Source organism: Elgaria multicarinata, chromosome 5 (assembly GCF_023053635.1).
Source record: "Elgaria multicarinata webbii isolate HBS135686 ecotype San Diego chromosome 5, rElgMul1.1.pri, whole genome shotgun sequence".
NCBI classification, from domain to species: domain Eukaryota; kingdom Metazoa; phylum Chordata; class Lepidosauria; order Squamata; family Anguidae; genus Elgaria; species Elgaria multicarinata.
In genome coordinates this window covers 23,444,923-23,472,538 of record NC_086175.1, presented here as the reverse complement: position 1 = coordinate 23,472,538, position 27,616 = coordinate 23,444,923, and the positions used below count along the sequence as shown (strand labels likewise).

At 39.9% G+C, this 27,616-nt stretch overlaps 1 protein-coding gene across 1 annotated transcript in view; it reads right to left on the bottom strand.

Annotated features, from left to right (window-relative positions):
* Positions 1-27,616, bottom strand: part of ABCC4 (ATP binding cassette subfamily C member 4 (PEL blood group)) — a 178,783-nt gene that overhangs the window by 15,903 nt on the left and 135,264 nt on the right. Inside the window, exons 27-29 of the mRNA XM_063126057.1 lie at positions 24,515-24,604; positions 22,823-22,995; positions 16,269-16,374 (exon numbers count right to left, since the gene is read on the bottom strand). Coding sequence (XP_062982127.1) covers positions 16,269-16,374; positions 22,823-22,995; positions 24,515-24,604 — 369 coding nt within the window. The remainder of the gene's footprint in view (positions 1-16,268; positions 16,375-22,822; positions 22,996-24,514; positions 24,605-27,616) is intronic.

The following is a 27,616-nucleotide window of genomic DNA, read 5'->3' as shown; positions in this document are numbered from 1 at the left end:
CCGCCAAGCATGGATGATACAAAATCTGGCAATATTAGCATACACAGAGACACTGAGATGAGACAATGGGGCAGGCAGCTGGCAGGGCATTTTCTAAGCAACCTGGAAGGTGTTTAATTCCCACCCTGTTTTATAGTCTCTAGCTACATAAAATTTAATTAATTTCCCAACTTTGGCTGATCATCCCAGAAGAATGGATATGGTGAAATTATCAGGTGCGTATTCTTCAAGACTGCAAACCTTTTAGCAACTGAGCTACCACAACCTGATGGAATGAAACAGTTAAAGGGAAGGGGTGAGGATTGGGAAGGCAGCAAGAGCAGCTTATTGTGCGATTATGTGATATTTCAGAACAGCGCCCGATGTCAAGTCACAGATGTCAAAGCAGGGCCTAGGGCAAGGGATAGGCGCTTCTATTCCAATGAATGCATATATATAAATTATAATCAAAACCTAGCGCTTCGGCCAAGTTTCTGACATTCCTGCTTAGGGTGAGAAGAAACTTCAGCTCCATGAGTTGAACTCACGGGAATGAGAAAAAGTTACCTGTAAGAGGAGCTATTTTGTGGAAATGTTGGCAGAATCCAACCCTTAACTATTTGTACTTTTCTTTTGTCATCAAATTACACCCAGATTGAAGTGCTCATCGTACTGAACATGACAACTTAATTTTTTGCTCTAGACACTTCAGTGAAATGCAAGGTCTGCTATATTCTTCATAACTCAGACAGACCCAGAGTTACTACAAGACAAGACAGGAATAATCCAAAAGGACAGGAAGGCAGTAATATGCTGGCACAGAACCTGATCTCAGGAGAACATGATTTGAGTACCAGATTTCAGATAAATTAATTGGGTGACCTTTTCCTTATCCCACTGAGAAATCGATCGGGCTATTCACACGGCTTCAGGTAAGCTCTGGATGAGTCTCGAATGTGAAACCAGTTCACAGGCTGTTGAATCAGCCCAATACTCCTTGGTGCCCCCCTCCTCTCCACTGGCATCTTTTGTTTGTGGTGGGTTATGCCAACGCTTCTCATTCACATGCAGATGCACAAACATTAAAATGACAGCAGCAGGGAAGGAGGTTATAAGGTAGTGCTGTGGGCAGCAACACAAAGAGCAGTGGGAGTGATTCCCTGCCCACCAAATCACCAGCATAGGAAATGTTTTCTATGGTTACAGTTGTGCAATTCTCAACAACCTGGAACCCCAGCAAGAAAAAATATATACTGCACATGTACAGACATAGTGGTTTACGTGTGACACTCTGAATCCACATGATGGCCTCAGCTTATTCCAAATAATCCGTATCTGCCCCGCCCCCCAATTATGGAATGATCTCCCTGACAAGGCTCGCCTGGTGCCAACATTGTTATCTTTTCGGCGCCAAGTCAAGACTTTTCTCTTCTCCCAGGCATTTAACAACATATGCTGAGTTTGTTGGGTTTTAACAGGCCCCAGAACTGTTGTTTCTAAATGGATATTGTTGTTTTTATGCTTTTGATGGTTTTTAAATTTTGCATACTTTTTAATGTTGACTGTTTTTAACTTTTGAAAACCGCCCAGAAAGCTTCGGCTATGGGGCAGTATATAAATGTAATAAATAAATAATAATAAAAAAATATTCTACTGATGCAGGGGCTTGGCTCAGAGCAAAGATTTTTCTCCCCAAATCAGAGCAGGTATAGCATACAAGAATTCCGAAACCGCTGCTATACTATGAATAGCTATGTGAACACAACACACAGCAACACAGAGCCTTAAAAGATCAATTCTTCTCGTCTAGTTGGTACAACTTGACTGGTCATGAACAAAGCTATAAAGTGTGTGTGTGTTGGTGGTGGGGCTTTCCTATATAAATCATGGAGGACATCTTGCTATGCTGGTAGAAAGCAAGTGAATATATTATTATTATTCTCAGATGGCTATTTTAATCCCAATCAAAGTCAGTTTTCTTAAGTAACCCACAAAATAAATTTAAAAATAAATTCTAGTTATCCCACAATAATATGAGGTTTTATTGGCATGGATATTATCAAGGAAGTCTTCATCCCCTTTGAAAGCCATGATACGGATTTTTTTTTAAAAAAAGGTTTAACTTTTGGTTCGACATGCTCTAAGTCCCCTTCAACCCAATTCTGACAGACTGCTTCTTCTGGTACTTCATTTCTTCTTGGCTGAGTTATTAGCGTCTCCTGGAGAAGCTATCCATTCAGGCTAGATGATATCAGAAAACCCACAAGATCAATTAATTTAATCTACTGCACTGCCACATGACACATTATACTTTAACCTCAGTTACATTAATTTTATACAGTTGTCTCTTAAAAAACCCAACTCAGTTTTTTTTTACAAACTGTGCTCTGAGGGGATACTGGGGTTCCTTGGAAGCTTATCAGAGGTTATTCCAAGAGAAGATCAGTGATGGTGAAGAAGCTTTCCTGAAACCAGCTTGCTCATGACTACCAATTCTTGAATTTTTATAGCTGCAGGAGCACTTGGGCTGATACAGTTGAAATATAAAGACCATTCAGGGCAGGGGAAGATTCCTGAGACTACACCATCTTTTTATTTTGAATCTCTTACTTGCAGATAGCTTGCCAAAATCTTTTGGGCACACTAAGAAGAAAGGCCCTGTAATGGATGGGTGCTCTCGTAGTGGTTCTTCCTTCCTCTCTCACACACACACCCCAGTCAAAGCACTGAAGTGAGGCAACAATGTCCCTCAATCTACAAATGGCAATTTAGGACTCAGGTATCATGATGAATGATGATAATTGGGGGGAAATGTCAAACACATGTTAATTTTTTTAACTAGAGAGAGAACATTTGTTGTTGTTTATTCGTTCAGTCGCTTCCGACTCTTCGTGACTTCATGGACCAGCCCACGCCAGAGCTTTCTGTCGGCTGTCGCCACCCCTAGCTCCCCCAAGGTCAAGTCTGTCACCTCCAGAATATCATCCATCCATCTTGCCCTTGGTCGGCCCCTCTTCCTTTTGCCTTCCACTTTCCCTAGCATCAGCCTCTTCTCCAGGGTATCCTGTCTTCTCATTATGTGGCCAAAGTACTTCAGTTTGAACATTGGGTGGGCCATAATCCAGTGGTGGAACGTCCCAGGGTTAATCCCTAATATTAGGGTTAATCCCTAATATCATCTACAACTCGGATAGTTCGCCCCTCTCAACCCCAACCGTGGCTCACCTCTTTCCTCCGCTATCTTCGCTCTTGTTCCCGGGCAGCCGAACGCCTGTGGCGTAAGACCAAGGACTGGGCGGACTTTGTCCATTACAAATTTGTTCTCTCCTCCTTCTCTTCTGCCATTTCACTGGCCAAACAACAGCACTACTCAACATTGATCCAGTCAAATGCTAGGCACCCTCAGCGGCTCTTCGAGTCCTTCAATTCTCTTCTGAAGCCTAATCCACCATCTCTCCCCGCCTCTCTGTCTGCCAATGACTTTGCCTCTTTCTTCAATGCTAAAATCCAAACTATTCGCTCCGATCTGGCCAGCTCTGCTCCGCTTCCAGCTCCTGTTCCTCACCTGTCAGTTCCTCCTGCAACTCTCTCGGCGTTCCCTTCGGTCTCAGCTGATGAACTGTCTAAAATACTGCGCTCGTCGAAGCCTTCCACTTGTTCCCGTGATCCGATTCCCTCTCGTGTCTTTATTAATCTTATCCCTGCTATCCTCCCGTCCTTGCTTCACATCATTAATTCTTCTCTGTCCTCTAGTTCATTTCCTTCTGCTTTTAAACATGCTACAGTCTCTCCCATTCTCAAAAAACCCACTCTTGATCGACTATCTCTGTCTAACTACCGACCTGTCTCTCTGTTGCCCCTTGTCTCAAAGATTCTGGAACGTGTGGTCTACTCTCGTTGTCTTGACTTTCTCTCTAGTAACTCTGCTCTGGATCCCTTTCAATCTGGATTCCGTCCTTTGCATTCCACTGAAACAGCCCTTACCAAGATCACCAATGATCTTCTTACTGCCAAGTCTAAAGGCCATTATTCCGTTCTTATTCTTCTTGATCTAACTGCAGCCTTTGACACGGTTGATCACGATCTTCTCTTAGATTCCCTCCATGACCTTGGACTCTGTGGCTCTGTATATAACTGGTTCGCCTCCTATCTAGAGGGTCGCTCTTTCAGCGTGTCGGCTAACGGCACCTCGTCCTCCTCTTTTCCCCTTTCAGTAGGGGTTCCGCAAGGCTCGGTGCTTGGCCCGTTGTTGTTTTCTCTATACATGCTGCCCTTGGGTAAGCTTATTCAATCTCATGGCCTCCAATATCACCTGTATGCCGATGATACACAATTATATCTCTCATCTCCGGAACTCTCTCCTGATGTTCGCGATCGTATCTCGGCATGTCTTTCAGATATCTCAGCCTGGCTGCTTCATCGTCGTTTGAAACTTAATATGGCAAAAACTGAACTGCTTGTTTTTCCTCCTAAACCTTCTCCTCACCTCTCATTCTCTCTTACTGTCAACGATGTCACACTCTCTCTGGTCAAGGAAGCTCGTAGTCTCGGCTTTATATTTGATTCCTCGCTCTCCTTTATTCCTCATATCGAGGCAGTAGCTAAATCCTGTCGTTTCTTCCTGTATAATATTGCCAGGATTCGACCATCTTTGTCTGTCTCTTCTGCCAAGACTCTCGTTCACGCACTGGTTATCTCTTGGTTGGACTACTGCAACCTTCCTCTCTCTGGCCTTCCTTCGTCTCACATCAGTCCGCTGGTCTCTGTCCACCACTCTGCCGCTAAGATCATCTTCTTGGCCCGCCGCTCTGACCATGTCACTCCACTTCTGAAATCTCTTCATTGGCTCCCAATTCACTCCAGAATCCAATATAAACTTCTCCTGTTGACCTTCAAAGCTTTTCACGGTCTAGCTCCTGCCTATCTCTCCTCTCTCATCTCACACTATTCCCCCGCTCGTGCTCTCCGCTCCTCTGATGCCATGCTTCTCGCCTGCCCAAGGACCTCCACTTCCCTTACTCGGCTTCGTCCTTTTTCTTCTGCTGCCCCTTACGCCTGGAACGCTCTTCCAGAACACTTGAGAACTACCAACTCAATCACAGCTTTTAAAACTCAGCTAAAAACTTTTCTTTTCCCTATAGCTTTTAAATATTGAGTTTGTTCTGACTCTATACTGTTAGCTTCACCCTACCCGGTGCCTGTTTACACTTCCCTGTGCCTGTTTGCATTCTCTTTCCCTCCTTATTGTTTACTACAACTTTATTAGATTGTAAGCCTATGCGGCAGGGTCTTGCTATTTACTGTGTATAATCTGTACAGCACCATGTACATTGATGGTGCTATATAAATAAATAAATAAATAAATAAATAAATAATAATAATAATAATAATAATAATAATAATAATAATAATCTCTAAGTAGGGCTGAGAAAGATTCCTGTCTGAAACTTTGGAGAGCAGCTGCTGTGGGTCTTGACAGCTGCCTATGTTATGAAAACATACACTAAATAAGAACGTTACAACCAACCCAGGTTTTAATTGTAAGTATATGGGCATCAACAAATGATACTGGTGGGCTTTCCTTCATGGTGTTTCAGCTACCGATGCAGGAGGGGGTTTTTTTGAATCCTAATCTGAAAATACGCTTATTCTACCAGTTCGTAAACACTAATTTAAAAAGTGAACAACATACTGTCTTAATGAGGTAAGGCAAAGTATCAGAACAACTGTGTAGTTTGTTTAAGATCTCTTAGAAGATACTGATTATCTAAACCCACATCAGTCAAGGCTCAGGTCAGGTTTTGGCAGACATCCTGGTTTAGTGACCCAGGTGGAAGATCTGTGTCTGGAGTTAGGCAGGAGAAGAGTAATCTGACTTTTACTTTTAGATCTCTCAGCAGTTAGTCAACACAACTGCCTACTATGTTCATCTGGATCACAGGGTGAAATGGTGCTATTCTGCAGTAGTTCCAGTCCTACTTACAGATCAAAGTCAGAGAGTAGCACTGAGCGGCTGCTGCACTGTCTCGTGGACTTTAGGGTGTGGCAGGACTCCCATGTTGCCTCTTAGGCTTTTAAAATCTATAACTGCTGGAAAAGAGATAATATGCAGATGTTGGAATCAGTGGAGTTCAATTTGATGAAGGTTTTAAAGGGATTTTTTTAAAAAACAACACAATATAAAAGACTGCAAAAAATGAAATACTTGAGGATTTTTCTTAAAGAGGACTTGGAAGGGTCTCTAGATAAGCCAAATGTCTTGTTTTAAAAATAGTCTATGCAATCTGTTACTGATCATAAGAGCTACAATATTGGGAGGGCAGAAAGTGAAAAAAGGCTTTATATGGTTGGCGCACTCAATCACGATTTCTGGATTATTATTTTTTCCATTTTGCAACTTGCTAGTTCTCCATCAAATACTTTCTTTTTGCTGGATATCAAACCTAATTTGCAATGCCTAGTATATATTATTTTTCAGACACACATTCATGGAAAATAATTTAATTTTGCATTAATGTCTCCTATTAACTACTTCACAATTATGTTGTCGCCCAAGACTTGTTAATGTATAGAGAAACTGTCTAATATTGGTGACATTATCAGGTTAAGACAATTCTAGCACATATGTTCAAGATCCGCAGACACCATGGCACATTTCTATCAGCTTAGTCTATTTTGATGAATAAATCCTATTTAAATTTTTTGTTATGAAATATGACATCTATAATAAGCTGAGCCTCCATTAAATTTAGACACAGAGATTTTACATGCTGTTTGAAATATCACTTCCTATTCTTCCAACCCTAAATCTTGCCCAATAGCTCTATGTTATTGCTACTGGTATTGCTCTATCTAGTTATTAGCTAATCCCAATAATGTATCATAAACACAGGACATGATCCTCTTTTGGTATTTGTTCTCACCAATAACAGCTTTTGTATTGCTGGTCATGCTCTTAAAACTCAAGTTCACATGGGATCATCTTACCACAATTTCCCCCACTTTCTCAAGTCAAATCACATGACACATTCCAATGGGCTCACCTTTTCTATTAGGAACCAGCACAGCAACCACACTAGGCTGAACTGTTTTATGGATTGATTAGTTATTGGTAACTTAAAGTGTGTGTGTGTGTGTGTGTGTGTGTGTGTGTGTCCGTCCAGGCCTGGAATTGTACTCAAGAGTTACAATTCAAGAGTTACTATCCCAGATTAAATCTTTTACCACTTTCTTCCCTCCTAATAGTGTAGTTCTTATAATATGTGACATTTTGCATAGACTAAAAAGAAAAAAAGATATGCCATTTAACTTAACTAGAGACCCTTCCAAGTTTTCTTTTAGAAAAATCCTGAAGTATTTTGTTTTTTGTAGTCTTTTATACTGAGTGGTTTCAAAAATCCCCCTTCAAGGCCATCATCAAATTGAACTCCACTGATTCCATCGTCTGCATATTATTTCTAATAATCCTACAAGAAATAATAATATGTAGTAAGAGCTAATAATTATATCACCCCCATACCAAGATATTTTCATTTTTTCCCACCTACACACCCATTATATTCTGGTCCAACCTATTTAGTAACACTGCCGAAGTTAGCAATTACCTGGTTTGGAATATGTGTCAAGTTGGTAACACTTGCATGTATTACCAAGCGACATTTCCCTCGGAAATCTTCTACGGTTTGAAATGAAAAATCATTTGGAATACATATATATGTCTGTTTTAGTCCAGGTCTTGGTCACTAATGAAAGCTCAAACCCAGCTTAGCAAACACATGAAGGAAAATTTCCAAAATAACTGTGGGAAATCTAGAGAAGCGCTGGAGCCCTGTGCAATCTCAGGGTTTCTCTAACCAAGCCCTGGAAAATGTGCCCAACCTAACCAGCCAATAGCTTGTTTGGCCACTATAGGAAAAGAATGCCAGACTAGTTAGGACTTTCGTCTGATCCAGAATGGATATTCTTATATATGCATTTAACTAATTTATTTATAGTATTTCATAGCCTGTTGTTTAGTACCGAGGCTCTCCGGATATATAATAATAGTTTAAAAAAATCTATAGAATTAATATAAGCCCTCAGCACAGTGAGGCCTGAAGAAAAAACATTTCTGTCTGTTACTGTTGGTATAGGACTATACATTCACAAAAGATTTGGCATTTACAAAGATTCTGCTAAAAATTGAAATGCTGTTACACAGAGTGCAGTAAGGGCAGGACTAAACACTTTGTTGACCTTGGCCAACTCTGAATGCAAAATCTAAAAAAAACACTGAATATGCTTGCAATACAAGTTCTCAAAGAAACATGTTAAAGCTTTAACTTTTAAAATCCTGAAAAGCTTGGACCAACAGGCTTAAGAAACACTTCTTCCCATATGAATATTGGATTTTGAAGTGTTCATCTGAGGCTCTTCTTCAGGTATTTTCACCTCCAGAGGTGAAGTGAACTAGAAGGTGATCAAAGACAGCACATTTTCAGTGGTTGCCCCCTATTGGTAGAATGCCTGGAACCAAATTTTTAATATCTGTTTAGTATCTAATGAAAATAATAAATATCTAATTATTTGCTGTTCCTTCTAGATTTTTTTTTATTTTTATTATTGGGCAGTATAGAAATGCAGTTAATAAATAAATAAATATTTGTGGTTTTAACCTGTCAAATCACAGTTTTACATTATTTCATCATATGTTGTTTTGTTCCTGTTGTCTTGTTGTTCCTTGTGTTCTAATCTATAACCCATAATCTGAAATCTCATGCCACAATGACTTCACAGTTAGGTTACATCACACTTTACTTAGGGATGCTTCAGAACAACGTTTGGAATTTGCATCTGGACCAGATTTCACCAGTAAGGCATAAACAGGCACAAGCTGGACAGACCATGTAGTATCAGTACTCAAAGAACTGTCCTGGTTACCCATTAAAACCATCACTTTGGCCTTGAAATTAATCTCAAAGGCCAGACAACAGGAAGTTCATCTCCTAAAATGTAATTCCTGCCTCCTGCAGGCCTTAAAATTTTCTAGAAGGGCCCAGTCATCTGAAATTCTGGGAAGGGACACAATCAACACCAGTTTCTGCTGTACTAGTACTAACCTCCTTAGGGAATTCCCTTCAAGAGAGACCTGGTTGACTAGCTCATTTCAGGTATTTCTAAAAACAAAGGCTTTCCCCAATAACATCTATAAAATTGGCAGGTGCTGTGTAAAATCTTTTTGACTGCAATTGGTTATGTCTCTGTTGCTTTGTGGATATAATGTTGTGTGTTTTAGGATCCTGCTTTAAAAGTTAGTTTAATAAATAATGATTTTATATCGGTAGTGTATTTTATATTGTTGTCTGCTGTTCCTTTTCCATTACACAACTATTAGTATTCATAGATCAACTAAGATTTCACATGTTTTAACCCTTTTTCAGATCCAAAACCCTTCCTGACTTTCCACACGGGAACTACACTTTTTCTTTTTAATGCATAGCTCAGTTTTCCTCTTCGGTTTCCTTCTCTCTTATTCCCCCCACCCTGTTTTTCTTCCTATTGGTGTATCCCCACCGTTAGGTCATAGGGGCCATGCCTCATCTGAGCAAGATAGTGATCTAATTTACTATAGATCCTACTTTGCTTCTTTGAGTAAATTATTTATCAAAGACTACGTTAATAATCTCACACATAATCTTTTCAACATCATGAGGATAAGGTGTGAACGTTACCAATTATGTGTCTTGTTCTGATGAAGACAGTCTCATCCCAGGCGTCCCACTGAAACTCTGAGCCTGGCTCTTTCTGTAGGGAGATCTCTTAGTGGTGCCAATTTGTCTGTGAGGTGTGGTTTAGACTTGGCAAGGCAAATAATCAATCCAAATACATTTCCCAGCTCAGCTAGGATCCGACAGTGCCTTCTTAGGAAATTGCCACTGCATTTCTGGGTCAGGCTTGAAACCTCCAGATGAGAGAGAGAAAATTTTACGTTCTCTCTTCCAACCAAGATTCATTTCAACTTAGTTAACTCAGCCCATCTTTCCTTCTATCTGAAACTGAAAGGCCAGCAGTTTCAAGCAATGCATAGGATGTACATCTCATTCACTTTCTAGCAATTTTTATCTCTGATAGGGCAATGATATCAAGCTGTTCATTATGCCCCTATGAATTTCAAAGCCATAACTATGAAAATCTGTTAAAATATGACACCTGCTGCCACTTGAAGTTTCTTTTGCTTTTAGTCTGATAGATGACAACCAAACTGTATGGATGAAGGTTGTTCTGGACTGTCCTATTCCGACTGTAGTGGTAGGGCTGTGTGACTGAATGCCTCACCATGAATAACGTCATGCACATTGAAAACTTCTAGGCTACCATTCACCCTAATATGCTAGTGAATGCCCCCAGCTCTAAGTGATGTAGCACAGTCTAAGAAAAATGTTCACATGAAATTTACTGCAGGACATATGACTCTTCAGTTTCTAGGAATGCCACAAATTTTATTTAAAATAATGCAGTGCATAGCATTTGTTTTATATTAGCACAGTTTAGGTTAGCTTTCCCCAAACTGACACCCTCCATATGAGTTGAACTACAACTCCCATCATCCACCAGCCAGCAATGTCAAGGGTGCCAAGTTGGAGAAGGCTGGGTTAAGCTGTTCTATATCATTGAAGGGATCCTTGACTGAGTAAGTTTAGGTCAAAATGATACTCAGCAAAGGAATTTGGAAGGGAAATCACCATACCACCTGAAAGCTATTTTCAGACAGCACACCTACCACACATCAAAGACATGGGACATAATCTCATAATGATGCATGAGTGACACTGCCATTTTTAATCTGGCACCAAAAACATGACAATATGCCACTTCAGAAAATGTCAGAAATATGCATTGCAGTTTATGGTGCAGAACTTCTGAACTAGGCAGTAGAAGGAAACACAATCAATACAAATATTTCAAAAGACATATACTGTGAGACAAACTGGCTGCAAAGTTGAAGACCTTGTGTGGTTGATCAATTTGAAATCTCAAAGCCTCATAGCTACTTTTGTCAAATAAAGCTTTGTTTGTCAGATACCACACTACAGCGGTTTTCAAACTGCGTTCTTGGAAACCCTGGATATCTTTAGAAGCTTATTATAATGTTGTTTTTTCATATAAGGAGGTCATCAAATAGCCAATGGACAAATTATACGACCTTGTATCTGGCAGCTTCCTATTGTTTCTAAGATCTCTAATGGCCCAAAGACCCCTTGCTCTCTGCTGTTGTATTTCACTGCCACATGCAATTGGTAGGAGAGTGTCAGAAAGGAACAAGCTCAATTCATGTAGACCTCTGGTTGGGCTCAAAAGGCCTCTTTCAGGGGCCCAATGTGAACTGAGCATACATCCAACGGGCTGCAGAATCCTCTGCAAAGGGTGTGGGTTCTATGGCAGATAGAAGCTCTGTGGAGGGAGAGAGAGGTAAAACACACCACTGCAACAGAAGGAAAAAGCCTGAACAATGTAGATTATAAATCTAATGAGTTTTCCCCCAAAATACTTATTTAAAATTCAAAGTTTTGATTATCACACCCTTGAAATGTTTTCCTCCTTGTTGTTTTAAAGAGCATTGGGTCATCAAAGTAGGACTCAAAGGAATGTAAACTTAAAAAGAAATCCAGTAAACACAAAAGAAGTTCTAAAGAGCAACTCTCTTGGGTCACCAGTGGCAAGTAAGAATTTATGTCTTAAGTAAGCAGGACAGAGGAAGCATTACAGGAGTTGTTTATTTACACCCGCAAATGTGAAAGCAAGAAGGTTAGGAAAGATTTTTTAATGAGCTAATAGCTTTGGTGGGCTAATTTAAAAAACGGCATGAAAGAGCACACAGTATGATAATGCAAAATTCTGTATCAGAAATTCCTCCCACACTTTGGCAGCGTTTCCCACAGAACAGAATTATGTTTTTAAAATCCAGAGTATTTTTCTATTAAGTATTTTTAACTTTGTTATTAGATAAATTAAAGTAGTATCTTACATTAGCAATGCCCTAGCATTGTTAGAGAAGAATGTGGAGATGGCCTAACTTAACATTGAATTTAATGGGTCTACAATTATTTTCCTACCTGGCAGGGGTGTTGTGAAGTTTAATTAATTAATTAATGCTCTTAACAAGCACTCAGATTCCCAGATGAAAGGTGCTGTATAAGAGGAAAGTATTATTACTCATTGATGTGATTGTCTTAAGACAGTATCACCTTACACAATACAGAGCCTCTCAATGATTTCGAGTTGTTTGAAGTATGATAAGCATATTTATAATTAAAAGAAAGATATTGTGGATATACTCTCCTCAAGGTGTGACTAGGATTGTGAAACCAGAAGTATGGCTTTGGCGGAGAGAATAAACTAGAATTAAACAGCTCCTAAGGCCAATTCTGTCTGCAGTTGTGTAAAGCGCATTCTTCTATTCCTTTTGTTCTCTCTGGAGGCTCCTCTTATTAGGTAAAATAAAACCTGATGAAAAATGAAGGTGAGTCGTCACTCTGGTTCAAACTCTCTCATTGCCGCACGCACGCATGCACGCACGCACACACACACACAATAATCCAACTTTATACAATTTGCTCGTGGCTTTCTCAAACTAGGAAAAAAAACTGTTTGGTTTCTCTTACACCCTTTCAGCCTAAAGGCAAAAATATTACAACAATTTCACCTATTTCCCATTTTGGTTTGATGTGGGTTTTGCATTATCCTGAAGCAAATATAATTCATATCTTTATATATTCTTCCCAGAATATTATCTTTGCTTTATTTTATTTTTTTGAAATTGTAACTGATCATATATAATTTCTCTCTTTTTCATCAAGTGAGCTTCATGGCTGATTTGGGATTTGAACCTCGCCAGACTCACTCTCCTGAGAGTTCTCCTGCTTTATTTGTTCTATGCCAGTGGCATGAGAAATGCCTTACAATACCCATATCTAAAATGAGCTAGGCCATTACCATTCCCTTTTCACTGATAAGGAACTAGGTGAACTGCAAGGCTGAGAACATCTTTTGTACCAGACCTCCCAAGTCCATTAGAAGGTTGATCTATGTATTCAAAACAGGTACCCGATACAGACCTCCTTGGACTGTACCACTTCAAAATGTGTCGGGGGGGGGGGGCGGGGGATGGATACGTGTTTGAATACTCTTCCAATATGAAAAACTCCCTACTTCCAGGGAAAAGAGCTCTAGCTTTGTAAACTGCCCAGAGAACATTATTTATTGCAGAATTAGAATGTAATAAACAAACAAACAAACAAACAAACTAAGATAAATAAATAGCCTATCTTTTTCACTAACATAAAGGTTTATTTTGGGCAGGGTCTCTCTCTCTCTCTCTCTCTCTTCTAAGTAGGAAGAGGCCTTCTGATGTGCAATTTCCTATTCACATTGTGAATTAGTATGAGGGAGGGAGCAGCAGCAGCTATATCATGTGCTTTTTCTGAACGTATGGCGCTACATAGCAGGCTGAGAAGATGCAGCTACAAAGAGTTGGGAAACATTTGCTTCCATTTTCAACTAACCACCATTTCTTGTTATGTCCACAAAAAGGTAAACTGTAACGAACTAGTTTTTCCCCCACTCTTCACCTTCAAGGAGCCCTTCTGGCTGAAGAGTGGGGTAAAATGCTTTAAATAAAGAAATATTGAAATAAGCCACCACAATTAGCTGAAAATGGAAGCTTCCAATCTCCTCCTTGCAGCCAGAGAAGAAGGGAAGGAAGCAAACAGGCTTGATGCTCATACACTAAGGATTCGCTGTGGTCAATGATGAGGAACAACGAACAATGGTGGGCATGGTGGTAGTGGTGGGAGAATGGTACCAAAGCAGCTGCCCAGAAAGGGCATTTAACAGGCATGGAAAAGACAAGTTTTGGGGGACCATTTCCCCTCCCCTTCTGAGCTGAAAATATTTGCCTGCAAACATTCAGCACACTTATAGGATCCATATCTGTGGACTGAATGGCACCATAATGTATAAAAAGTATATTCATCAACCCCCAAAGCAAAAAAGATGTATCAACAGATCACAGATATTATCAAGTTAATATTATGCAGAGTTAGATTACACTAACACTTACGACAAGAAAAAATACTTTGTGGTGATTTTTTCCTGTCATTTTATAATGGGGAAACTTTGTTGTGAATGCGCCTTTATAATTCATATTCAACAAAGAATACTGTTTTCCTACCTACAACATAAACTAATGGAAGCACATGTACAAGGAAGCTTCAATATGGACAAATGAAAGGAAAAGTAAACATAATTATTTTTACCTATTGAAAATTATTGTGACCTTTATGTAATATCTTTTGACATTTCTGCCCTGGCACTCAAATATATAGTTAAGAACTTCCAAGCAATGGGTAGAAACTGGATCTCAAGATAAACAACAATCATAAGATAATAAACATGGCTAATAGAGGCTGTGGAACAGAGTTTAATACAAGCTTGATGGGATAATAAGGGCATAATAAGCTTGTGCAGAAACTAGCCTATGATCCTCAAAATGTTCCACCAACACAGGCACCATATAATTAATAGTACTGATGGCAGAGGAGAGCTTTTAAGGTTTGGGCTGTAAACTATTGGTTGAAAGGGCATAATAAAGAGTTAGAAACGCCACACTAATTCCTGAGGTACAAAGAGAAACCACCTTCAGTAATCAGAGAACAAATAATAGGGAGAGAAAGGAGATGTCTAATTTGTCTTCCTTTTTATTTTGTAGCAACAGAGTCAATCAAATGCCAACAATTAGCTGTCATTAAGACTATGCCATATTAAATGAAACTGGGGGGGGGAGAGAGAAACCAGCCTTACTGGTATAACACTCTCTAACCTTATTCATTTATAGGACTTAATGAGACAAAACCTGAGGAAAACCCACTGGACATAAAACAAAATTTTAAATTAGGTCACAGCTATTTCCTAAAAGGACTCTTCCAAGCCTTTTGAGGGGAAAACAAAAACATTATTGTACTTGGGAAAACCTTTGTAAAGATTTGACAGAACAGTGTGCTCTAAGTAATATCCCAAAGGACACTTCAACAGACACTGACTTCATAGTCAGTGATACACCCAGCTCAAATTTGCGCTCGTACTTCAGGGAAAGAGGGCAACTGCCAAATACTCAAGCAGCCTTCCTCAATCTGGTGCCCTCCAGATGTCTTAGACCTACTCCCAGCACTCCTAACCAGCATGGCTGCTGGGGATAATGGGAGTTACAGTCCACTGCATCTGGAGGGTATAGGTTGGAGGAAAGTAAAGTATCACTCTGGAGTGGATGGAAAGGATACAGCAGTATATTGGACACAAATAAGAGTTAATGGACAACTGGATAAACGAGGCTGGGAGTGTATTTGTGAGCCTCAGATGAATGGGGGTGCAACCAAGATGGGGGGAACATCTGCCATATGAACATAGGAAGCCATCTGACTGTTGCTCCACCACGCCCAGGATCAATCCTGACCATTGCTCATATCGAACCTGACCACTGCTCCAACTAGCCCGGAATCATTTACTCTGATTGGCAGAAGATGCCCAGGGCCTTGGGCAAAGTTCAGTCCCAGTCTTGAAACTTGAGATCCTTTTAAAGTGAAGGCACCAGGAACTTAACTTAACAGGGGACTTCCAGAACCATATGAAAGCATCATGGAATTGACAGCCACTACTAACAATGTTATCCGGAATAAGTTGTGAAAATAATAATAATAATAATAATAATAATAATAATAATAATAATAATAATAATAATTCCTAAGAATTTTAAGATGTTGTGATTGTTATTTTAATATTGTATTAGTTTTATATGCTTTTTAAACTAGTTTTATGTATTATATTGTATTTAACGTTATTCCCCGCCTCGATCCAGAGGGAAAGGCAGGTAAGAAATAAATATATTATTTATTTATTTATTTATTTATTATTATTTCATATATTGTTTTATGCTTTACTCATGGTTTTAACTTTTGTGAATGGCCCAGACAGCTTCAGCTATTGGCTTCACGGCAAGGCCAACGACCGAATCTGCTGCACATTTGCTGGCGTGCATGCCTGTCCATTATTTACATTGTGACACTGAAGGAAACTGGGCTCACTCATGAGAGAAAATCCTCTCATGCCCCTGTTTAATGCTACCTTTCCATATGGACATTGCTTCTGGACCCTTGCATTCATTCAGTAAGGCTAAAGCCACTTCTTTTCCCAAATAAAATTGCAACGCACAGATAGTCCCCAGCTCTAGGATAAGGCCTTTTTAACAAGCTGCTCACCATAATCCTGTCACTGTCGATGATAGTGTTTAGCCTGTGTGCGATAGTCAACACTGTACACTGGGCGAACTTTTCACGGATTGTCTTCTGAATCAGCTCATCCGTTCTGAAATAAACAGCATATGCAGGTGTGAAGAGATTGCGCAGCAACAATACAGACACACTTTCCGTGAAGTTTTCTTTTCTACATTCACCGCCACAGAATGAAGTTAACAATTTTTATAGACTGTGGTAGTAGGGCAGAGCCCTACCTCTTCCAGTTAATTTTATTACTTTTACCCCACTTTTCTACAACTAGACTCCAAGATGCCTTACAAAGAGAAGATAAAAAACATCACAATTGTTTAATTCAGTGCATGAAAGTTCGAAGCTTTTATCAGCTTAGGTTGATATACCAACTACGCCCTTATCTGGACAGAGATAGCGTAGCTACAGTTATTCACGCTCTGATAACCTCTCGTTTGGATTACTGCAATGCGTTATACGTGGGGCTGCCTTTTGAAAACAGTCCGGAAACTTCAGCTGGTACAAAACAGGGCAGCCCGCCTACTAACAGGGACTGGCCGGCAAGATCACATTACGCCAGTCCTTTTACAACTTCATTGGCTGCCAGTCCAGGTCCGGGCCTGATTCAAAGTGCTGGTATTGACATACAAAGCCCTAAACGGTTTGGGGCCAAGTTATTTGAAGGAACGCCTCCTCCCATATGTACCTGCCCAGACCTTAAGATCATCTACAGGGGCCCTTCTCCGTGAGCCCCTGCCAAAGGAAGTGAGGCAGATGGCTACTAGGAGGAGGGCTTTCTCCGCTGTGGCACCCCGGCTTTGGAATGAGCTCCCCAGAGAGATCCGCCTGGTGCCTACGCTGTACTCCTTTCGTCACCAGCTAAAGACCTTTTTATTCTCTCAGTATTTTAACACTTAATTTAAACTTAAATTTAATTTTTACTGCTCTAACTCTGTTCCCTCTGCTAGGGAAAGTGGAAGGCAAAAGGAAGAGGGGTCGACCAAGGGCAAGATGGATGGATGATATTCTGGAGGTGACAGACTTGACCTTGGGGGAGCTGGGGGTGGCGACAGCCGACAGAAAGCTCTGGTGTGGGCTGGTCCATGAAGTCATGAAGAGTAGGAAGTGACTGAACAAATAAACAACAAACTCTGCATTTTAATCTCATATCAATTTTTGCTGCATGGTTTTATCCTGGTTGCACTTTTTATACTATATTTTGTATTTGTGTTTTTAAACTGTTGGTTGTTTTATTATGGTTTTAATTTTTGTGAACCGCCCAGAGAGCTTCGGCTATTGGGCGGTATAAAAATGTAATAAATAAATAATAAATAAATAAATATAAAGCCTTTAGCTCTTTGCAGACAGTTGTTTTCTATATGTGGAGGGGGATTAGAATTTTCCCATCTGGGACCTGTCCCTCCCTCAGGGAATCTGACATCCATATATTAAATATCATGTTTGCGTAGAGCAAACAATGGACTGTGCAATACATAAGTTCTGATTTCGTAGTGTACACAATGAACAAAGTGTGCCTACATATTTTGGGCTCTGTGTAATGGTAAGTTCCTTTCATTACAATGGGCTTATACTGAGAAGGACTAACATTGGATACAACTCACAGGCCCCTATGCCACTGTGATCTCCAAAGTAATGGTGCCAGGCACACCAGGGCTAGCGAGCACAGCCTCAATTACCCTTCTCTCAACACAAACTTGTAGAAAACAACCACCTGCATAGGGTTTTTGTTTGAAGTAGTGTGGAAAGATATTCTTCTCTCTCTCTCTTTAAAATGAGTAAGTTCATGAGTAATATGAGAACCATGGTTCATGAGAGCCAGTGTGGTGTAGTTGCTAGAGTGTTGGACTGGGAGTCAGGAGATCCGAGTTCTAGTCCCCACTTAGCCATGGAATCTCATTGGGTGACTTTCAGCCAGTTACAGACTCTCAGCCCAACCTACCTCACAGGGTTGTTACTATGAGGATAAAAAAACAGAGAGGAGGAGGATTATATCCTTGAGGTGGAGGTGAAAAGGCGAGATATGAATATAATAAATAATATAGCTTGCAAGAAACTTTGGGGTTTGTTTCAGTGAAGAGACAGCTGAGCAGTTTAGAATATAGTTCCCATACCATTTGCAATTTCTAACACAACGCATCTTCACTCTTGCTTGGTGCAATGCTTGCTCTCTATTCTAGGTTCAACCTCCTTTAAACATGAAACCAGATGTCCCCATTCCATCTACCAGATGATCAGGCCTGAAACAGGTCATGTGTGGATTCAGTTGCTCTGTACTTCTGGAAAGAAGGGGCATGTGTCTCACCCTACCCCAATCCCATCTTGCTCAGGAGGGGAAGACAACCACGTGTCCTGCCTTCATAGCAATGATCCTCTACTCTGAAGGCATAACACTGGCTGCCTTTCCGTCCTTTCCAGAGAGGGCTGGGGAGGCAGATGAGACACTCTGAAATGCTGCCTCCAGAAGAGGGCTCCATTTGGAAGAATGTATTGAGGCTGACTGCAATGTTCTTCTCTGTATCTATACCACTATGCTGGACAGAGATTCTGTCCACAGAGGACAGAGCCTCAATGAATCAGTCCAGATAAACTGAACAGAGCTGCTGGTGTGAAAGCCTTTGGCTCTGGGAGGGAGAAATGTCACAGCTGTCATTAATGTCACGCTGTGGAGAAAAAGACCAGTCCTAATCACAGCTGCTCCTCCCGTCTCCTCCCTGTCTTCTAGTATATTGGAAGGGACGTACTTGGAAAAGAGGGAGAGGGAGAGAGAGACTGTGAATGCGTGTACTAATTATTTTAATAGATTTCAGATTAAGTTTGGGATTAATCTTCAGGACGTAAGCCAATTTTAAGGATCTTCCGGGATGGTGGTTTTACTTTCAAACACAAGGTGGCCAAGGTTCTCTCTCTTTTTCTTTTCTTTTCTTATGGCAAAAAAAAAAAACCCACCTTGTTGCCACTTCCAGCAGCAGCTTGGCTGCCCTTGGCAGCCTGGCAACATTCTTGGGGCAGATTGCCCTGTGGGAATGATGCAACATCATGATCCTGTCCAGGAATGCATCTGGCACTTGAAACAGCAGCAAATCCATCGTGTGTGTGTGTGTGTGTAAAAAGAAAATAAGGGGGAGGAACCCTACAGCTTCCTCGTGTTTAAAGGTAAGACCGCCAACCCCCTCCCCCAAATCTTTATTATTATTATTATTATTATTATTATTAATTTATTTATATAGCACCATCAGTGTACATGGTGCTGTACAGAGTAAAACAGTAAATAGCAAGACCCTGCCGCATAGGCTTACATTCAAAATCGCCAGTCCTCAAATTTGCAGAATATCCCCACATACTTATAACTGGGGTGGGGGCAGAGAAATATTCAGCCTGGCTTTCGTGTAAATATATATAAAATGGGAGCTACCTTGCCATGGGAGTGGTAAGGCAGGAGCCTGAAGAGGCAACGCTCAGGCATGTAATCGGGGCACAGGCAACCCCTGTATTCATACGTAAGTCTAACTTGAGCTACTAAAAAACATTTCTTCTTTCTGATTTTTATTTCTAATTGAAGAACCTTTGCAAAGCTTTGAAATTGTTGTTCTGTTTATCAGCAGGATTTCTCCCCAACAAATAAAACATTTCTCACAAAAATTCAAAGACCATAGTAATGCAAGAATTAATTAAAATTCTTGGTGAAGTCCTTTTTATTTTCTCAGCATCTTAACAGTTTTGTTGTTTATTCATTCAGTCGCTTCCGACTCTTCGTGACTTCATGGACCAGCCCACGCCAGAGCTTTCTGTCGGCTGTCGCCACCCCCAGCTTCCCCAAGGTCAAGTCTGTCACCTCCAGAATATCATCCATCCATCTTGCCCTTGGTCGGCCCCTCTTCCTTTTGCCTTCCACTTTCCCTAGCATCAGCCTCTTCTCCAGGGTATCCTGTCTTCTCATTATGTGGCCAAAGTACTTCAGTTTTGCCTTTAATACCATTCCCTCAAGTGAGCAGTCTGGCTTTATTTCCTGGAGTATGGACTGGTTTGATCTTCTTGCAGTCCAAGGCACTCTCAGAATTTTCAGTATATAGCGACTTAATTTTAACTGCGCTGTTTAAAATTTGTATTTTAAATCTGTATTAAATTCTGCATTGCTGCTTGATTTTATCCTGGCTGTGTTTTTATATTATATTTTATATTATGCTTTTATACTGTTTGTTTAATATTTTGAACGGTTTTTATGGTTTTAAATTTTGTAAAGTGCCCAGAGAGCTTTGGCTATTGAGCAGTATAAAAGTGCAATAAATAAATGAATAAAATACAAAAAGCTGGTAAAAGAAATATGTGTACAGCTAACTGCTTCCCACTTCCTACTCTGAACACAATTATAGACTGCCATTCCCCCCAAAAGCATTCTAGGAGGAAAATAAACACACACACACACACATGCACACACACACACACACACACACCTCTGACAGATCTGGTCAAAATAGTGGTAAGGCTTTGGGTGAGATGAATAGTATCTAAACATCCATTTATTTCTAGAACAGAAAGGCCTAAGGCAGACATGATACTTAACTACTATTAAGGAAAACAAACCGTGACTATGTGTTATGTCTGAAAACCTAAACCATAGTTAAGGAATGGCCACAAACTAGGATGTGAACCCATGGATTAGCTTTCAAAATGAAGTGCACATCCCAGAGAGAACATATATGAAGATACCAGCAAGATCTGTTTGCCAGCTTGCAAAGCAGAGTTAACTACCTTAACCATGGTTAGTAAATCAAGAACTTCAAAAAGGCCAATTTCTATCCATCTTTATGTCAAAGATGCCATAATGTGCCCTCTCAGTGGTTAGATCACAACTGTGGCATTCTACACTAACTTGTTATAACACTTAAAATATAATGCCATTACATGGTAGATTCTGAGGGGGAGGGGGGGGAAAGGATTTAGATCCTGTTAAGATGACACGCTAAGCCACGGTGTTTAAGCATTTTGAGTTAAACATTATGGCTTAGCATGTCATGAGAACTATGACTTTGTGTAACACGTGAACCATTCCTTACCATGTTGGCTATATAACCACGGTTTAAACACACTCACAAACCATTTGCTGCAAAAGGGTTAGCGGCCTAACCATGCCTTAGCGTGTCGTCTGAACAGGCCCTGAAACATCAGGGATATGCAGCAAACCAACAAGAAATTCAAGTTGCCACCACAGAGTCTTTTATGATTTGCACTGCCATGTCTGACACTCTACACTAGTAAACAACTGTGTTACTGCAACATATATTGCAGCCCTTGGGTTAGGCAAGAATGCATAATAAGTTTATTAAAAAAAATACTCCCAGCATGTTAAACAGCAGGAGACATTATATTTCCATTGGCCTGATAAAAGCCACAGATACCAACACTTCTTGCTCTAAGCAAAGTGTTAGCCAACAATAATTATTAAAGGAATGTAATTTTTCTGTAATAGTTTTAAAAAAAACCTCACTCACTCACACTCTCCCTCACACACAAAACAGTGCATAAAGCTCTATCTATTATTATTATTATTATTATTATTATTATTATTTATTTATTTATTTATATAGCACCAACAATGTACTTGGTGCTGTACAAAATATACAAATAAAACAGCGATACTCTGCCTAGAGGCTTAAAATCTAAAATCACATTAAAACATATGAAGGGGGGAAGGGGTTCACAAAGCAGAAATAAGAGAAAAATCATAGTAATAAGAACAGTAAATCAAGCTAAAATACCAAAAGCTATTGAAAACAAATGAGTTTTCAAACGCGTTTTAAAATCTACAATGGAACTCATGGTACGTACCTTCACAAAGATGACAAACACAAGGATGTTGTTCATGACTCTATAAAATGATTAATTTGTACACTGGAAAGATGGGAAGACTACTACACGGTAAAATGATTTTACAGATATTTGAAAAGAAATGGAAGAAATCGAATGAAAAGGGAGCTTCTATTTTGATTTAAGAAGAAATGAAAATTATCTATAATACTTGGCTTTACTTTGCTATCTAGTTCTTTGACCATTTTTTTTAAAAAAATGAACAGTAAAGAAGCACAAGAGAGCACAAAAACTTTAAGCTTGCTACATTCACACACAATTGTAAGCCAACTATGGTTTAACATTATATGAATGACCCTTTGGCTTGTAAGTGGTTTGTCATGTGAAAACTTAGGCAAACTTCATTTAGTCTGAACTATGGTTTCAGGAAACAAGCCAAGTTCAAACCATGGTTTCTAACCCGCCTTGTTTCCCTAAATCAAAGTTAAGCTTCAGATGGTTTTATACTGTTGTTTTATACTCTGAATTGTCTTAATTTTGTAAACCACACAGAGAGCTTTGGCTATTGGGCGGTACAGAAATGCAATAAATAAATAATAAAATCTCCTTCCTGTGACTGAGCCAGAGGATTCTGTTCATCTATAGCCCTATATGAACAGTGGTACTCAGGATGGAAGTTATGTAACAACACTATGGGTAGATTATCTGAACTTCAGGTTTACCTTGGATCCACATTTGCTGTTGCTTCATCAATAATCAATATTTTATTCTTCTTCAGAATAGCCCTGGCCAAGCACACCAGCTGTCTCTGGCCAACACTAAAATTAGATCCAGATTCTGCAAGTTGTGTTTCTAGTTTGTCAGGTAGCTCTTCAATGGCCTCCTTTAGTTGGACCTGCAGACATATCAACATGCTGAAATGTAAGTAAACTGCTTCTAAAAAGACACAGTATTCATCTTCCACTTCATAATTAATTTCAGAATATACATCATTTCAGTCTATAAAAGAAGATGATGCTCACAAAGGCCATAGCTAGACCTAAGGTTTATCCCAGGGTTGTCCTGGGGTCAAACCTGTTCATCTAAGTGCCACACAGGGCATCCAGTGCTCAGGCAGGGACGAACCCAGGATGATCCTGGGATAAACCTTAGGTCTAGCTACGGCCAAAGTAAGAGATCATGAGAGGGCTAAGTTAACTCATGTCAACACCCATGATGAGTTGGCATGACATGCTAACTCATCATGGGTGGCTGGCCACGGTGGGTTGGCATGTCATGCGAACTCAGACTGTACTGATCAGGGTGTGTTGTTTTTTCCCCAAACAACCTGACCTGATGATCTGCTGTAGGGCTTATTTTACCCACAGTGGGTTGGAGTATCATGTGAACCTTGACATGTGAACCCACTGCGGATAAAGGGCATCGGGCAGCAAGCTGCTTGGCAAGAGCAGGATAAATCCATGCTGCTCTTACCAAGCGGCGCCACAGCCATTCACAATTACAGCCAAACTGCTACCCATGCCCTTTTCTCCTTGCCAGTGACTATTCCCCACCCCCACCCCTGCTTCACCTATCCTCTTTTCCCAGCTCTGATCACAATCTTGGTTGCGATCAGAGCCTTTTTTATTATTATTTCCTGGCCCAGTTTGTGCTCATAATCAGGACCGGGAAAAATTGTTCACACTTCCTTCATAGAACCATAGAACAGTAGAGTTGGAAGGGGCCTATAAGGCCATCGAGTCCAACCCCCTGCTCTTATGCCTGGGAACTGTGCACAAATTTTATGTTTTTAATGTAAAAGTGCCCCATGCCAAAAATGGAGCAACAAGGGAGGGGTAGATTTCCTCCCCATCTGATTTTCGGTACGGGGTACTTTAAATCTCAATGCAGTCCTATGGAGCCAATCTGTGGTGGGGAGTTGGAACCCCCCATCCAATTTTCAGCACCAGTCACTTCTAAAGAAAGCCTGCCCACATTTGTGCAATGCATCCTGGGTATGGGGAAGTGTGAGGGAAAATCCTGGTCCCATTTTGCAAACAAATGGGAATGAATTTTAAAAAAAGACCTTCATCTGCGATCGATCATGATCAGAGCAAGGAAGGGAGAATTGGAGACAGATAAAATGGGTTTGCCACCAAGTCCCCTGAAACGCCAGGTGCAGGACTGAGAGGGAGGGAGTGGGGATCAGGGGGCAAAACAGCCATGCACTGTCAGTTCTTTGCCTAATTGTCTGGAGGGTGTGCTAATCTCACCTTTAGGGTTGTTCGGAAAACAACACACAGCGCAAAGCTACTCACCCATCATGAGCTAGTGTGTCATGTGAACACGCCCAATACATACGAACACAAGGAACATAATTCTTCCATCTGCATAGAGTAGATTATTTAAAACACATTGCAGTTCTGAAATATTACCTCTTCCAAAGAATTCCATAGCTCCTCATCACTATATTCGTTGAAAGGGTCCAAGTTTTTTCTCATAGTTCCAGTAAACAAAACTGGTTCCTAAAACACAATGAATGGCCATTTAAAATAATTTCTGTTCAACCAGCGTTGATAGTACAGATACAAAAATTAAAACACACTTAGCTTTGACAAAGATGCCTGAAAAGCTACTTAGAACAGAACTACAGGTTACATGCAAATATTACCGTTGCTAAAGGGCTACTGATTTTAGGCAAAGCGGCTTTGAGAGGGGAAGACTTGTAACATGCGATTGATGAAGTGAGGCTGCTTAGGTTTGGTTACACCATAGGGGTGGCGTAGGAATGATTTCAGAAGAGCGAAATGGTAGGTGAAATTGTGAACCGCCCAGAGAGCTTCGGCTATTGGGCGGTATAGAAATGTAATAAATAAATAAATAAATAAATAAATAGGCAGGAAAAAGGTTAAGCACCCCCTGTCACTTCTTTGCTGCGTATCTACCCAACAACACTTTTTTGACTTGAAGAAGGCATCCCTGGGGTTACATATGCATTTGGTAAACCTGTGGTTTTGCTTGAAACCAAAGTTTGGAACAGATAGGTACAGACTTTAGATCACAGATTGTGTTTGGATCTGCACTCTGTTCTAGGAAGTGTGAATTGGGTAAATTCTGGTCAAAAGTGAGCTGAAACAAATTTCTCACCCATTCCTAGATTATCATATAGCTATATACTGTATTTTTTAATAACTGTTGTTGTTGTTTTAAAAAATCTTTGTACGTGTGCAAAGTAAACGTTTCACATCTTCATCAATAACCTACTGGTTAAAATCAAATGATTAGATCTTGTTAGCATAAAAAAAGAAAGAAAGAAAGATTATATAATAGCAATAGGGTTAAAATAAAAGGAAATATCAGAAAGACTTTTTGCCTCTACTACCTGAAGAAAAGCCACTGAATGTCTTAAAACATCTAAAAAAACACATTGGCTCCTTAGGTTTTCATTATGAACGTTTTTGCGCAACCCAAGTGTATGTTTAAAATAATTCATTTTGAAGTCAACCAAGAACTTACGATACACTCCACTGCTACACATGTCACTCTTACATGTTTGTTACCCTACTGCAATTGCTAAACAATCAATTGCCCCATTCTCTTAGCAATTGGATTAATTAATTCCTTCCTTGGGTGTGTGAGTGTGTGGTAGGGGAAACCCCTGCTTGCCCATGCCAGAAAAAAACATTCATCATTAAGAACGGAGATAATTGCTTGTCTGGTTTCACCAAATGGTGAAACCAGCATAAAATGTGGTTTGACTGGTGCCTGATAAAGGCATCAACCTAGCGAAAATTCATTTTAGGCAAGACTAAGTTCTGATGAAAGTCGTAATAACTAACTTGATAAATGTGGGTTACAGCCCAATTATATGCATGTTTACCTATGCATGTTTAGTATGAACCTGGGGCTTACTCTCTAGAAAGTGTGCTTATTTTTATGCTGCATCCTTAATCCTGACTAACTTTAGCCGGATCAAGGCCACTGTCTATCCATTTGTACAGCAACTCAAAGGCCAAGCTACATATCATATTTAACAAATAAATTGGCTGTACATGCTTAACCCCCCTTAAATAGCAGCCTTAGGGGCATGGGAAGGGCTTTTTAACCCTTTGTCCCTCTGCCATCATCCTGATAAAAATTCAGCTTCCCTCCCAACACAAATACCCTAGTCATGCACTATTTGCAGAGAAGCCATGTTATGATGTTTGATACGAAGATGGGCAGAATTTGACCTTTTTGAAGCTTTTCATTTAGTAAACATAGTTAAGAGAATTAGAGATGTGAAGCCAGGAAAAAAAACCTGGAAAAATTCAAGGGCGGGCGGGGGGGAAGAAAGGAAGTGTTTTTCTTCTGAGGACTATTTTTGTTTCTTTTCCGAAAAATTGGAAAAATGGAAGAGCTTTGGAGTATGAAATATATTCTTTTAGAATTTAAAACAAAGTATTTATATATTGTTGCCCAGCCTTTCCTCCCCACCTCCACCCCGCCGCCAATGATTTCTAAAAACTATGCAATAAGAACACTTTTATAGAATGACTAGAGGTGTAAAATGTCTGGAAATAATAAAGGTTTTATATTATTATTTTCTTTGTAAGATTCCCAGCACAGTTAGTTCTTTTATTCCTTATTGAAATTGATCTAAAGCATAATTTAGTGATAAACATTTATGCTCAGTTTCCCAACATGTGTGTAGAGTCACCATTGTGCATTCTTGCTATTTTGCTATTTTATTGTTTTACTCTGTGCAGCACCATGCACACTCATGGTGCTATATAAATAAATAAATAAAAGACAGTAAATGCGCATTCTTGACAGTTTGGGCTTTTTTCTATCAAGTCCTGTGTTTCTGATGCTGCAGCTAATTTATTATGACAATAATTACAAATTTACTAACAGTTTATTTTTAAAAGCTTTAAAGTATAATGATAATTTTATGAGCACACTAAGTTATGCATGAAATAAGTTTAGGAACAGAAAGGCTGCTGTATGTTCCTAAAGCAGCCCTCCACAAGCTGGTGCCCTCAGGATGATTTGGACTACGATGTCCAGCATACCTGGCCATTGGCCATGTCTGAGGCTGATAGGAGCTGAAGTCCAGAATATCTGGAGGGTATCAGGTTGGGGAAGGCTGTCTCAAAGCAAAGAAGTGACTTTAGATCTATAAAGATTTTTTAAAAAATAAGCATTGCTTATTTTTTCCTACAACTACCATTTCTTCTCTGAACCCACAGGAAAAAAAATGTTCCCCTCACTTCACGGCCTCAAAATTTCCAGAAATTTTACATCTTTAAAGATAATTTCCCAATCTCTCTGGCAGCTGGGGTGGATTTTGTCAGGAATCAGGTGCAGAAGTAAAGAGTTAAAAACAAAAAGATCACACTGTGGTCCCAATCTTGAAAGGGGCTGCTATTTAAGATGTAAAAATTAAGCACAACGGGCAATATCCAACTGTATCATTCACAGTGCGCTAGAGGGAACTTGGTTCCAAACCATATGCAAAAGAAGAATCCAACTAAAGTTATGTTTGCGGAAGTGTG